General features: G+C 30.7%; 3 protein-coding genes across 5 annotated transcripts in view; 1 reads left to right on the top strand and 2 right to left on the bottom strand.

Moving 5' to 3' along the window:
• Positions 1-2229: 2229 nt before the first annotated feature.
• Ass (argininosuccinate synthase) lies at positions 2230-6207 on the bottom strand. Its single transcript, XM_015331752.2, has 8 exons — positions 5846-6207; positions 5711-5779; positions 5377-5622; positions 5145-5290; positions 4811-5075; positions 4605-4743; positions 4399-4500; positions 2230-4330 (listed from the first exon to the last, which is right to left on the bottom strand). The coding sequence occupies exons 1-8, from the start codon at positions 5954-5956 to the stop codon at positions 4161-4163; spliced, it is 1248 nt and encodes a 415-aa protein (XP_015187238.1). The 5' UTR covers positions 5957-6207; the 3' UTR covers positions 2230-4160.
• Positions 6208-6395: 188 nt separating this feature from the next.
• Positions 6396-12317, bottom strand: Rop (Syntaxin-binding protein Rop). Of its 2 annotated transcripts, none has more exons than XM_015331750.2 (11): positions 12217-12317; positions 10746-11042; positions 9649-9752; positions 9060-9208; positions 8779-8994; positions 8591-8689; positions 8297-8504; positions 7980-8228; positions 7720-7907; positions 7490-7644; positions 6396-7412 (listed from the first exon to the last, which is right to left on the bottom strand). In XM_015331750.2, the coding sequence occupies exons 1-11, from the start codon at positions 12242-12244 to the stop codon at positions 7351-7353; spliced, it is 1755 nt and encodes a 584-aa protein (XP_015187236.1). In that variant the 5' UTR covers positions 12245-12317; the 3' UTR covers positions 6396-7350. The 2 variants fall into 2 exon arrangements, with proteins under 2 accessions (XP_015187236.1, XP_015187237.1); XM_015331751.2 differs by lacking the exon at positions 9649-9752 and adding an exon at positions 10224-10327.
• Positions 12318-12922: 605 nt separating this feature from the next.
• The window catches only part of LOC107072051 (ras GTPase-activating protein raskol), a 66477-nt gene continuing 63464 nt past the window's right edge, over positions 12923-15935 (top strand). Inside the window, exon 1 of one of the 2 annotated variants that reach the window (XM_015331632.2) lies at positions 12923-13602. In XM_015331632.2, the coding sequence (XP_015187118.2) occupies positions 13551-13602 (52 nt within the window). In that variant the 5' untranslated portion in view covers positions 12923-13550. The remainder of the gene's footprint in view (positions 13603-15935) is intronic. The other variant, XM_089172280.1, reaches the window with a different exon arrangement.

Raw genomic sequence — 15935 nt, forward strand, 5'->3', positions numbered from 1 at the left:
AAATATTATTATTATTATTATTATTATTATTATTATTATTATTATTATTATTATTATTATCATTGTTCTTTTTATTTTTATTAATTCTTATATTATTATTATTATTATTATAATTAGGAAAATTAATAATATTATTATTATTACTATTATATTATTATTATTATTGTAATTGTAGGAAAACATAATTGTTGTGCAATTGCAAATATATTAATAGGGCATTAGAGGAAAATAAGGGTGGAAAGAAGATTTTGGCAGCTGAGCGTGCCTGTGTCATCGTGTTGTATAATAATTAGTTTTTAAATGCTATAACGAGATAGATTTTTACTCAATAATTTAAATCAATTTGCGACATATACATTTTTTTTCCTTTACTAGTTTGTTGTACTGTGTGTAAACAATTATTATACACACATAATGCGAACAAAAATTGAAATACGCAATGATGATGCCTATCTAAATATATATATATATATTATTATTATATATATATAATTAGTAACAACAACAAAAAATGATGAATAATTGATCATTATGGTGATATATTGTAAATGCGTTTTTTTTCAATAAGAGTCAAGAGTACATTAATAATAATAAAAACATACCATGCGCGCGCGCGCGCGCACCCATATTTTTGTTTGGTTTTTTTGTGTCTCCTTTTAATTATAAATAAACGAACAAAGTTCGTTTATTACAACAATCATTTTATCTTCTCCTTTTTCATTGATACTAAAGATTCTTCAATTTGTTTCATATATATACTATATGCACATTATATATATATATATATATCAAATTGCTTTAATCATTTTTCATCGATCGATTCGTTTTAGATATAACTCCATGAGTTTTACAAAACGAAACGAAATAATAATAATAATAATAATAATGATAAATAATAATTATTCCAATAATAATTCTAATTGTGTAATATTATTAATAATGATAATATTAATAACAATAATAACAATAATAACATTGCATCTCGTAAATATAAAAAAACTCGAGACGATTATGTTCTTTAACATGGAGGTATGAAAAAAAAAATCCTAAAAGCGTCGATGATGATAGATAAATGAAAGATATAAATGATTTGTGAATGAAACGCGTACGTGTTGATGATGATGATGAGAGAATTGGGAATGAATGGGTAAAGAAGGATGCATCTTCTTTTCTTCTTCTCGTGCTTTTTAATTGCGCGAGAGTGTGTACGAATGAAAAATAATAATAATAATAAAAAAAAAAATAATACAAAAAGAGATTGAGAAAAACTGCGAGTAAATGTTTTAGAAATCTTAGGTATTATTATTATTATTATTATTATTATTATTATTATTATTATTATTATTATTATTAATATTATTAATAATATTGTATAATACGTGGTTTATAAACTGTAAATAAGAAAGGAGATTTATCGGCAGCAATTAAACGGTATACATATATATGTAAAAAAAATGATGATAAGGAATACTAAAAATTCATATACGTTAAAATGGCGTACCACATAGGACACACACAACATACAACAGATGAATATCACAAAATTCAACATTACATACATATATACATACATCTCTCTATATATGTGATAAGGGTTTGTAATTATTTAAGGGACATCAATAGAAAAGAAAGATGAAGATTAACAAAAATAAAAAAAAAAGGATAAAAAAAAGAAACCCTCTCCCCCATACACACATACTCATATATATATATATACATACAACATATATGACGAAGCGACGGATGTATTACCTACTAGATCTCAGCGTAACTTTTAGAAGGTTTAAAGACATACATATATAATTCGTAAGTAACACCAAAATCACACACACACATACATACACACACACACTCCGCTGTATCAAAAAGTAATTTTTTATATAAGTTCCCACACGGACGCACATCATCTCCAAAATGGCACATGAGTTTAGTAAAATGTGTATTGCGACTAACGATGAAAGATGAGGAGGATGGGCTATAAAGATTAGAAAAAAGGGACAGAGAGAAAGAGAGAGAGAGAGGGGGGGGGGCAAAAAGAATACGAAATAAAATGAAATCCATAATTTGATCCAAGGAGCTTTGAAAAATGATTGTACATAAATAATAATGAAGAGCGATTAATAAAAATGGCGAAAAAGAAAAAAATAAAGAGATACTTGATGTTGTTAAGTAAAGGAGAGCTATTTTAGTTTTTACTCTGTATCATACTTTTTACGATTCCTCCTGTGCTTTTTTGTTTTTTTTTTTCCATCGTATTTATTATTAATGATTCTATATGTGTTTTTTTCTTTCTCTTTTTCATTATTTTTTGTTAATCTAATCTCTCCCCCATCTCCAAATACGATCTTTTCTTTTTCTTTCTAGATTTTTGTTCGATATACGATAAGTAACGTTTTTTTAATCTTTTTTGGTTCTTTTTTTTTTGCTAATAAAAATAATGACAGAGCTTTTCAATGCTTTTGTTATGATCAATTTTTCTTTCAACGGTTTGCTTTTTTTTTTATTAATTTATATTACATATACATATATATGAATAATTGAAGTAGAGTATTTTCTGTACCTTATAGAAAAAATGAACAATTATTAAGTTTTTCGTGAGAAATCATTTTAATGCATCAATTTAGAAAAATACATTTAATTATACCGTTGAATGATTTTAATTTCTTCTTTTCGTTACAATTAAGTTTCATATGTTTTCTTGTATATTATGAGTTTCTTTCTAACGTAAGTAAGTAAGTACCACAACGGTAAATCTTGAATATATATATATATATATATCGATTCCCGATAAAGCTCGAAATGGATGGAATTTTCTACAAAAGATTCCTTCCTTTCGTTTATAACAAAAATATCGTCGATTAAATCAAAACGGTACGACACGACGATATTCATTTGATATATGAATTTACATTGAAAATCTAAACTCTGTTTATACTTAACAACATCAAGGGATATGGAAACGATGTTGTCTCTTGTGCTTTTAATACTAATCATATTGTTAATTAAAAAAAAAAAGAAACAAAAAAAGAAGAAGACGAGAGAGAGAGAGAGAGATAGGAGTGTTAATTAGATATTTCGATTAATATCGTGAAATTTACACGAGTGTGAATATACATAATAATAATAATAATATGTGTGACTTATTGCAAGAAAAAAAAATGTTAATCTCGCGAATCTATACATTTATATAGAAAAAAAAAAAATAAAAAATAAAAAATTACCTTTCTATAGGTTTATAATTTTGCATGTTAAAATATACAAATTAATACGTAAAAATGTAAGATTGAATGATTGTGAGCGTGTATATGTATGTATGTGTACGTAACGTATGTACGTTTACACGTACATCATCCACGTAAGAATAAGTAGATACTCATGCGGTGGAAAAAGATATGTGTGTATGTAGAAATGTAGAATGTCCAATATGTGAGAGTGAGAGTCGAGTAAACGAGTCACAAAAGAACATCCGACAATTAAAAGTGCGAAAAAGAAACATTAATCAATAATAATAATAATTATTATTATTATTATCATCACATCATCATTAAATATTAATTTTAATTATTACTATTACTATTACTATTATTATTATTATTCTTTCGTATTTGAAATGATATTTTAAGTTTAAAATTAAGTAGCAAGAAAAAGTAAGATAATGAGATATAAAAGTTTATATTATTATGTATACAATATATTAATACCGCGCTAAGGTAATATACATTATATATTATTATAATATTCACAAATATGCTGATTATCCCAAGATTTAATTATTAATAATTCATTGAAAGTAAAAACTTATCGCAGTGTGTTTTTATATATATATATATATATCCATGTATATATATATATATATATTCCATCCTTTCTCCATTTCAATATTTTATGTTCGCTGGATTGCGTGTAAGATGTATAAATGGATGGTAAGAAGACTACTACAGTCTTCTCTATTTCTTCATAGAAATTTGTATATATAATTAATATAGATATATTATAAATATCTCTTTACATTGATGATTTCATTAAATGTACGCAAAGATGTGTAGAAATTTCTAAAAAGCGCTTCATTTATATTCCTTCACGCACAGACTTCTTGATTTGATTGAATTATTTCATATCTCACATATCATCGCCATTTTTAATTTCTGAATCAATATATATCATTCGGCCACTTTTTGCTGTTTTTGAAACCTATGAAATTCTTTTAATCTTAAAGCTTGCGTGCGAATAAATCCTTCTACATCTTCCGGTTGAAAATCTCCTTGTTCGTCCATGGAGACGAGATTTTTGTTATACAATGAAACATCGCTAGATCTTCCAAGGATCGATACTGTAAGATTCATTAAAATTAACATGCGAATATAATAAGTATATAATAAGTGTATAAAAAGTACTGACCACTTCCTTTACACAATTTTAATCTCACCATGCCTGTTACATATTTTTGAGATCTTTCTATACTTTCTCGTACGAAATCACATTCTGGCGAGAACCAGAAACCTATAATCATTTAAATAAATAATCAATGATTATTTCAAAAAAGATATGTGGAATAATACAATTTCATATGATATCATGAAAAGTCATCTTATTAATCATTTTACCATTGTATACGTAATCAGACATTTTTTCAGCAAGATACGACTTGATTCTCAATATTTCACGATCCAATATGTAAATCTCTAAATCTTCATGAGCCTCGTAGAGAATCTTACTACCTGGTGCTTCGTAAATTCCTCGAGACTAAATGAAAAGACAAGATGGTTGGTAATCCTTATTTATTAATTAGATTTGAAATCTTTTAAAGTACCTTTAAACCAATGTATCGATTTTCAACGATATCAATCCTTCCTACTCCATGTTTTCCCCCAATCTCATTCAAATACACAATTATTTCTAAAGGATTATCTAGGACGTAACCGTTGTCAAGATTTTTCACAGAAGAAGGATATCCTTTGATAAAAGCTATTTCTATTTCTTCAGGTTCATTTGGACAATCCTCTAAATTTGTCGTCATTTTACATAATTCGATTGGAGCTGGTACAGCTGGATTTTCCAAAATACCTGATTCATAACTGAAATGGAAATGTTTCATTTTAATTTATAAATAAAAAAGAAATTATTATTAATATCATTGATCATACCTAATATGTAATAGATTAGCATCGGTACTCCAGGGTTCTTTCGGTGTTGCTGAAACCGGTATTCCATTTTTATGAGCATATTCAAGTAAATCTGGTCTTCCAGAAAATCTTGTATAAAATTCACGTTTCCTCCAAGGTGCAAGTATCTATAAAAAAAAAAAAAAATAATCCCGATGTGATACAAAATCTGTGAGCAATTGATACATGAAAATATTGTCAATTGAAACGTTACCTCGATTTCAGGATAAAGACTGTAACAGCTCAACTCGAATCTTACTTGGTCATTTCCCTTTCCAGTAGCTCCATGAGCAACGATAGATGCTTTCTCAGCTTTAGCGGTTCGAATTAGACCATCACTTATGCAAGGTCGTGCAATTGAAGTTCCTAAAAGATATCTTCCTTCGTAACGCAAGCCACATGCAATGGCAGGCCATACGTAAGACGTTACAAAGATTCTTCGAAGATCTTCTATAATAACCTAAGATAAAAAAAAAGAAATAGTTAGAAAACTATGTTTTATTAGAAAATTATGATTAGAAATGTAAAATTAAAATATAAAATTCTACCTTTTTAGCACCAATTTTCAATGCCTTTTCTCTAAGCGCATCAAAGTCTTCTTCTTGCCCAATATTTGCCTAGATTTTCATTTGATATGTATTGATAATAAAACTATTATAATATAATTTTGTGTAGAATCTTACCACGTAAACAATGACATCATATCCATTTTCCTTCAACCACAATAATATACAAGAAGTATCCAAGCCACCACTATACGCAAGAACAACTTTCTTCTTATTACTTTCTGCCATTGCTAAAATATATACGTATAGATCTTTCGAACGATCAACTCGACTGTTTCGGACACGAAAAAGCTTACAAACTTTAATTTCGATCGTTCACTGGAGAATTATCGGATTGACATGAGAGGGTCAAATGATAACCTTCGAGAAGGTCTTTTATTATACTGATATAATTAGATTTATATTTCTGGTGCAAGAAATACGTCAAAGCGAAAAAAATAAAAATACGTCTTTGGTGTTGTTTTGAAAGGTACTATGTTTCAATAATATATATATATATATATATATATATATATATATATATATATATATATATATTTAACATTATAACAAACATGCGTACTCCTTTTCGAGCAAAGCTATGAAAGATAATAGTTAAAAATAATAATCGAAGAGAACTTCTGCACAATATAGCTATAAAGTTAATGAAATGTTTGAAATTAGTAAATTTCTTCTTTATATTTCTTTTTGATTTTTATATTTTTCTTGTTTTTCTTTTATCGTATAGAGTTTAAGCAAATGAAACATAAATTACAGATACTTCAACATCTTATTTTATAGAGAGGACGATGAACGTTTTCATTATCGGAATATGCTTGGTTAATGAACTATCTATATCATCCTTTGTAATACGATAATACTAATTAAAAATGCATGATTTTTTGTTTTTTTTCGTCATTCAACAAATGTTACATTCAAATGATTATTTCGCAAACATTCGAATGATTATTTCTCGATTCTTCGAGATTTTGGTTTTAATCGCATTTAAACGATCATCAATAGAGATTAATCTGTTAAGACCAAGCGTGTACATTATAATTATATAATATATATATATATATTTATATATTACGAGTCTTTCCTAAAACACATAGAATCTTTCTCAAATATTCTTCTTTCTTGTTAACAACTATATTACTTGTTTCTAACACTGCGCTAACTCATTCACGCACAATTTTTAACGATAATAAGGTACCATTATACATTTACACATCAGTAATGCCAACATGCTTTACGTGATCTTATATTATTGATTTTCACGCAGGCACTTGATTCCAGGTGATATTTCCTTTCAGAATCCTTCTTCTTTATATTAATAAATACTGCAAGAGTACTTTTGGTAGATAATACTATCAGACAATAATAAAGTAATAAATAATCTATCTTCGTAGCATAATCATTTTTAGCTATCCGTTTCTAAACGGACTTTAACGTTTAAAACGAGCTTTCGTCTACGAAATTGACCGTGTATTTTTTTTTCTTTTTGTAATTAACATTTCGTCCTCACAGAGATCACAATTATATATATATATATATTCATGTTTGGTAGTACTGATGAAGACTCAAAACAGACAGTAACAGGAATGCAGAAAGTATTTTGCATTATTGGTTAATGGGATCGTTTAAACGTGAAGTTTACTTAGGTCGTTCAGAAACGATTTCGGTGTGATTATATGCGATGAACCTAAAATTGAAATAATAAATTAATTATCTACCTATTTTTATCCATGAAAAAATAAATTTATTAACATTGATCCTTACCAATAATAACTTCCCAATTCTTTAAAGCATTTGTGACCTCATAAGCGCATCGTATTTCCGAGAAACAGACACCACCGATAATGAAAACGATTAAACGTGGGACGTTCTTGATGGTTTGCTGTCCTTTGTCTTTATGCCAGTGACCGTATCTTACACTTCAAATATATCAAATATTTATTATAGTGATATATAAACATATAGATAGAAAATATTTCGTAGTAGATTATTACCTGGCAGGTGGATGATATCCCGAACTACTTGCACGACCAGCTAAGAAGGGGAAATGTTTAGATTCTAATTTTTCTTCTATCGAGTCTTCCATGATATCTTTTATTACTGGAGTCCATCTACTCATTTGATATGTTTGTTCAGTGATCCTCTCTTTTCGTTGAACCGTGTATAATTTTTTACGATTACCCTGCAATTTCCCCAAAAATGTTATAACATTTTTTTCTTATTATTATGTTTCATTTCTTAGATTCATACGTACATCCACAACCACATTAATGCCAAGATTCGCCATGTTAACAATAGTTTGCTTATCATCGGCAGATATTTGAGCGTGGTTGATCAGACGATTTAGATTTTCATCGTTTATACCGTTTTTACTGATAACATATAAAGCAATGATACGTAATTTATCTAAATGATCTACGTTTTGATCCAGTAAAATTGGAGTGATATTTCTCATGTGATCTTTTATGCGTTCACCTTCGGCATCCGTACCCATGGCTAGATCCTACAAAATGTTACATTTGTAGATGAAAATATTTTGATTAATACGAATATAATTATTATTTTACACACTTGTTCCACTTTACAAAGTTTATCCACATTTCCTTGATAACGTTTCATACAATCTTCGGCTAATTGAAGATGCGTTGCATATTTACTTAATTCTTTTTGATATTGAGGCATCTTTTTAATCATTTGGGAAAGATCTCGCATACTTTGTTTATCACCCTGTGGCATTCTCTTGGATTCTGTAAATTTCTTCAAGTTTTTCGTAACGTTTCTACAAATTCAAATGAGTTTCACATTAAGCATTGTATAGCAATTATTAGAATTATACAACGTGTAATTATCATAGCGATTACATACTGAGATACTACAGCAATGTGTTGATGTCTTAATTCTACCCATAAATCGTCGTTTTCATCTAAAAGAACTTCTTTTTCCACGCCAGCAGATGCTTCGAATCTGTGAGTATATTCAAATGATTCATTTATTGAATTATATTCTATTAACAAATAATATAAATATTGGTCATTCTTTTAAGTGTTGCTTGCCTGTAAACATCATTGTCTATATCCAACAAGTCGTATGCCATAGCCTGTAATGTCAATTCATGAAGCAAGGGAGAAACACAATCAAAACCTCTGTCTAGGATTAATAATTGAGAGCGAGCTTTTTCTGGACCTTCTCCCATAGTAGGTTCATCTGCTTTATAAGCATCCAATTTCTGTTGAACCATCTGTGCCAATTCCACGTTGCGGTCAAAGTCACTGTAAGTCATTTTTCAAATGTTACATTATTGCATAAACTTTAATTTTAAACAAATCTTGATTACCTTCTATATCTAACAGACGGATATTCTCCAAGAGTTGCACAAAGTGTGGCAATTTGTTCCGCAATTCTCTCCATATTGGCAGTTCTCAGATTTAAGAAGGATGGATTATAGAAACAGGCAAATGTTTCACGTGAGTCCAAAGAAAAGACCTGTATAATCATGACATTTATTACTACAAGGTATTTGAAACGAATTATTATACAACTAATATATTCATTTATTTTTTACAGGCAATACTAAAATGCAATAGCTTTTAACGCTCGTTACAAACAAACATGAATGACATAATAAAAAGAAAAATAGAAAATACATATGGATATTGCACATGCACAAATGGAGATAAACATACGAGCATATTATTGAGAAAGTCTTTCGCCTATATTTCTACTTTAAAAGAAAACAAGAGAAAAGAAGATAAACAAAGTATACAAAAAAAAGGCATTATTTTTGATTAAAAACTGAGGTAAGCAAGCGTGACGCGACGATAATATCAAAGAACTACAATTGGCGTTCTAAGATGTTTTATTAATTGAATTATTTCATTGCTGTTTTTTTGTTTTTTTTTTTTTTTGAATTCTTTGTTCTTCACCTGCGACTCATAGGGCAGGAAAGCGATGTTGATCTCTTTGAGGGTTTTGATCTTTTTAGCGGCGAGAGACTTGCAGAGTTCATTGAACAGCTCCTCCGGGCACACTGGTCGAGTGCAAGCATGAATGCATTACGAACGTTAGTAATGTGCTTTCTCGTGGTAGAAGAGTTAATAATGAGAGAGAGAGAGAGAGAGATAGAGTCGAAAAGAGGAAAAAGGGATGAAGGACGAAGTAGAATGTAGATGCCGGAAGAACGATAGAGAACGAGTAATGATGATAGATCGGCATTTTGCTCTGGTACGTTGATATACATATGAGTAGTGTGTACTTATGTGTGTATATTGTGTGTGTGTGTGTGTAGTGTACGTGTTACAACAAATTCCGTAGTGCGTGCCCACCACCATTTAAAATATAGAAGAACGGATGCGTTGGACAACGTTCGATTCAATCATTTCTTTTTTTTTCTTTTTCTTTTTCATTTGTCATTTTTCCTTTTTTTTTTATGCAATATTTTTTTGTCCTTACGTATTTCTTTCTTTGTTTTTTTTTTCTTGCAAAATATTCAATCGTTTACCTGCTCCTCGTATGGTATGAAAGCGATGTTGATCTCTTTAAGTGTCTTTATGTGCTTAGCTACCAGAGAATGACACAATTCTTTGAACAACTCGTCGGGGCATGCTGCAAACAGATAGACTGACAGTTTCATAACTTTCCACGGATGAAAATTTATATGGATATAATAATCGATTTTTGAACAAGAATATTTTTTCGCTCAGTCGAACGTTCATTTTCCGTTTTCTATGATTAAGAGTTTTTAATGAGTAGGATGATGCAGATTTTTTATTTCTGTCTTCTTTTTTTGTTTGTTTGATGGATCGATTGGGCTAACACTTATGCAAAAAACTATCAACTCTCAATGATTTATTAAAATACAACTACGGCTTAGTAATTGAATGCAAAATAAAGAGATTACAAGATTATAATAAGATTCGTATTACGTTTATAACTAATATTAAATTGTTGTGAGGGTTGGTAAGGTTTTTGCATAACATGGCCTTATTTTGATGTGCATATTCATATCGATTATAATATATACCTTCGGTGAAATAAACGTGAGCGACTTTGTAGGTCATTCTAGTTGAGTTGCTGAAATCTTCGATCAATTTCTGCACGGAAGAATTGCACGGCGTTATCAAGTAAATAGCCTCCATCGTTGGCAAGGGTTCACGTTTTTTGTTGATATCTTCGACCAGGGTAATCCCTTGGGCACTGATATCATGCATCTTACAACATGCCGAGACCATTCTCATCGCCAGCTGATCCACGACAAGGATTCTCCATTCTACTCCTCCTGCTGTCTTCTTTTTCTGTTTGATTACTTCATTCATAATTTCTGCAAAGGGGAGATGATTATTAAATAGAATTTCATTTTCATACATCATTAAAACATATTTGTAAGAGCATTTTTCTTTTATATAAATTATTGTTGCTAAGGGGAGAAATAGAGAGAAAAAAAGTAATGACAATTATTGATTTTTGTTTAGAGTTAGTAACTAATTGAAAAGATAACATTGTTAAGGTGACGTAAGGGGGTCGCTCATTCGAGAAGAAAAAATATCTTTTGGCGCTTTTCAACGCGTGTATTGATCGTTCTTATGAGGGCGAATGACGTCACGACCGATAAACTCGTACTTTGAAGAATCGAGGCCCCGTACCAGATTAATTCACGCTTCAATTTCATGATACCATCGATTTGATTAAAAATGCTTTTGTTGGCAGTGAACAATGATCTGATTTAAATGACAAAATCATTTGGATACAGTAAAGACATGGCATTTAATTTTCGCTAGCAATTTATCAATCTATGCTCCTCGTACGAATAAAAACGTAGTTTGAACGTAATTCGCTAATCATTGCAGAATCAATCAAATTATCATTCAGCTGTGAGATGCGATTGTATGATGTGGGTGGTTGACGGACGAAAAACAATGTTAGGAATGGGATTATCCGATTCAATATTCGATCGAATGTAACTTTGACAGCTCGAGACAAATACAATGGTGAGATTAAATTATTGAAACGTTGACAAGCGTCCGAGAAAGCAACGTACTATTTATTTAACGTAAATGAAGCTATTTTGGAGTATCATTTGTAACGTCATTTATTATTTTGCGTAAGGGAATGCAATTAGATTGGAAACTAATTGTGTGACATTTTGTGCATCGATTCGAGGAAATATTTTTTGATTACAATTTTATCTATATTTATGTGATTAAACAGTATTTGCGTAATAATGAAATTTATAGAAATCTGCGATGATAAGGCGTGTCAGTTTCGAAATATAATTATCTTTGTCAAAATTGTAAAATATTTCTTTTGAACGATCGCGGGATGAAGTCATCCAGTCTCGTATACGCCCTATTCCTCGAAAATTTCTTATCAGTGCAGAAAAATATCATTTTCGATAATTCTAATAATGACACTATTCCTTCTCAAACGAATGATGTTAATTTATTTATTTCTGCTTTAATTCTATTTAAAAAAACTGTATTTTTGGAAGTACTTACTTTGACCAACCTGTGCCTTGAGCGCCATTTTGGATAGTACTGTAGGATCTTTAACCGTCAGATGGAGTTTCGGTATACTATCGAACAAATATATCGTTTTTTTAAACTTCGAGATATATTTCGATTATCGAAATGGCTAGTTCGAGTTGAACACTTTCGTTTTATCGCTGAGTTCTTCGCTTTTCGCAATTATTTAATGTAATTATGTGATTATTTTTAAAATAAATTAATATATGTTTGATATAAAAAAGAGAATTAAAAGTACGTAGTTTTGGAAAAGTGATTAGCGAAAAGCATGGTTTCGTATTTATAACAAATAATGCATATATAAATCGTGACTCGCGTATGAACGTTTGCACAGTCAAAATGTTATAAGAATAATCGTATAGATTGGCTTTAATTCATTATGAAATAAATTAATTAATACAGCCATTTATATTTCGATATCAAATTCAAAGAAAGAAATTTAATTCTATTGAGTTTACGTAAGATTATTACAAGTATATATATATATATATATATATAATGGGTATAACAAACAATATAAGACGTAAATACCGATAAAATGAATGTATGCATTATATGCAATTACGTGTTAAAAAGGTAAATAAGAAGGAATAATTTTTTGTTATGATAAATATTGAGACGAGTGCCAGAGTCATGAGAAGAAGGGGCTCGGTGGAAAGGAGAAGGTGCGGCGAGTGGTGGGAGTAGCGGGAGTACCGACAGCGAATGGTGGGAGTAGCGACAGCGGTGGCGCTCGACTGGCAACGAGGATGCACGAGGGTCGTCAGTCAGTCGGTGTTCGTCAACGGTAGTGTAAATAGTGTCGCGTGCGACAAGTGCGCTATTATATTAAATCGTTTTGAACGGTGTTCGCGCTTGTGTGTGTGTTGTTTCTCGTGCGTGCATGTACGTCGGTGACGTATCGACGTTTTTACAAATTAATTAAATATCTTTCATTGCTTTTTTTTCTTTTTTCTTTTTTCTTTTCTTTTTGGACCTTTGTCGTTTCGATTTTTCTCAGGGTAAAGAGGACTGAGTGGGTGGTTGGTGGTGGACAGGGGATGAACTGGAAGAAGGAAGGATGAAGAACGTTACCAGTTTAGTTAGATTTTGTTCTCAGTGATATATATTTTTTACACAATTTTGAACGTTTGAACGACAAGACAAAATAATATCGTCGTTCGTTGGCGGCACAGCTGTGGTGCGCGCGCGCGCGCGCGCACTCGAGCACGCTGGATTTTGGATTTTCATCAGGACAATCATCATCATCACCACAACCACCACCATCATCATTGACATCATCCCTATCAGCTGTAACAACGAGTACCATGATGAAGTTGGACTACCCTTGCCGCGTCGAAGGATGGCTCAACGTTTGCGGTGAGTGTTTTGCATTTTTATTTTATTTTTTACCAACATCTTATATTGATCAAAAAGATCGAATTTATCTTGCGTCATAGATCATTGCCGATACATTTCTAGCATATAGTTGACATATATCGTAATGTGTAAATTTTCGTAATATCAATCATGAATATCGATCGTTCGACCTATCCTTGTTAATAAAATATTTGTTTTATCGTATTATTACATCGCGTAATAATTGATTCTCTTATCGTTAATAAAACGTTCAGAAGTGATTTTGTTTTTTTTTTTATAAAAAGATGATGGACCAAAAGAAAAGATTATGAGAAGTTCAAATATAACAGAAATGTTTCTAATTATCTTTATTTCCTTTTTTTTTTTTAGCATAAAAATAATTTTATTACCGATACTTGCATAATGTTTGTAACAATAATTAAAAATCTTAAATGTTTCGTATGATATACTTTTACGCGGATAATACTAGGTTGAAAGAAAGGCTGGTAGGGTGGCTGGAAGGGTGGCTGGAAGGGTGGATGGAGTTTATTGGCGAGAGGAGAGAAAGTGCAGGCAAGTCCTTCAATGGTCTCGAGTTTCATGACCCTTTATTTTTTTCTTCGACATTTTGTTGTAATCCCAAACTTACAGTATCTTCATTGGTTATTAGTTACTTGGATGCAATGAATAAAAAAAAAAAGGAAGAGAGAAAGAAAGAAACAGATTGATTGATTTATTAGACATTTTATAAAGATTTCAAGTTACCCTCTTTTTGTTTGTCATATCATCTTGAAACATCGTTCGAAGTTCATGCGAAACAGAATGAGAGGAGATGATGGTGTAACAACACACGTTCTCCTCTCGTATTCTTTCTCGCGAAATACGAGTAAAGTTCATCGACGCGATCGCTATTACTACTTCATTGTATAACTGCTTTGACGTCTCTAGTAAACGGTATCTCTTTCGCGACCCAGCTTTTAATGCAAGATCGTCATGCTCGAGCTCGAGTTCACTGCGTCAAGAATGTTCAGATACGAGTTCTTTAGAGTCCTCTCTTTTTCTCTCTTTTTCTCTCTTTTCCTCTCGTTTCCTCTCGTTTCCTCCCTCTCCGTTTCATTCGCTTTCAACCTTTCCTTCGATCGATCGCTCGACTAACCGCTTTCCTTGTTTTCAGAAGAATTTTTGCTACCGACAATCAGTGAAAGCGTTTACTTACTCGCCATTTCAAATTTTCCTTTTTATTCTATTCAATAATTAATAACAATATTAAATAATATTATACACGTATGTCCAAATTTAATTTATCGAAGATTTAAATAAACATTTTTTATGACTTTTACATTGTTACATGTTACATCATAGTTGACGTAAGAGTCATGAAAAATTCTTTAGTAGTACAGACGCCATCTTGTCGGCAACGAGCAACGAGTGACCGTCGATTTTGGCTGTTTTAAATCGGTCGCCTACGTAACTCCTATCTTTCTCTCTTTCTCTCTCACTCTCTTTTGCTGTATGTATATTTGTATTTGTGTGTGTATGAAAGAGAGACTGACCTCGATGTGGTGGTAAAAAAAATGATCGCAAAATATACCTTCGTAGTCACGTGACGTCCTCGCTTCGTCGACGAAGAGTAGCGGTAGGTCAGTTCTCATTTTCTTTTTATTTTCTTTTTTTTTACAGCATGATCGATAATAGCTCGAATACGATTTAATCAATGAAAAATTGTGATTTAACATTTATATTTTTATAGGATAAATTAAATAAAAGATATTAAACAATTCTTTTTATTGCAACTATTACATATATAATGAAATTAGATTATAGTACTTGGTTCTATTTATATCCCGTAATTTATACAGATAATATTATTGAATTTCATATAGTATTGCTCCTTCCCTTTCACACACACACGCACACACATGTAGATATATACATGCAGCTAAGATAATTGCAACCCTAGGAAGATCAAAGACAAAGATAGGAATAGGGAGAAGAGAAACAATAGTGTCGTCGAGAATTTATGACATTATCTTTTGGTGTTTCCCTTCGTAAAGTTATTTCATTGTCTAGATACGGTACTTGGAAATTTCTGTCGATGACAGATCGAAGAAAGAAGAATCAAAAGATATTAAGAAAATTTCAATATATATTTTTTTATTTTTGTCTTAAAGATAAAAGTATAGATATTATGATCGTTCTCATCAAAGAGGACGACCTTCGTATCTTAAAACCATATAAGGAGGAGGAATATGAAATTAGCAATCGAAACGGGGAAGAAAACTTTAGTAGTTTAATCCTTTGATGGAAGAAAGAAGATACGGAAGGAGTTATGAGAATTTCAAGTTACGGTTTAT

This window comes from Polistes dominula, unplaced genomic scaffold (genome assembly GCF_049000335.1).
Source record: "Polistes dominula isolate Pdom_NZ unplaced genomic scaffold, Pdom_raw_medaka contig_73, whole genome shotgun sequence".
Classification (NCBI taxonomy): Eukaryota; Metazoa; Arthropoda; class Insecta; order Hymenoptera; family Vespidae; genus Polistes; species Polistes dominula.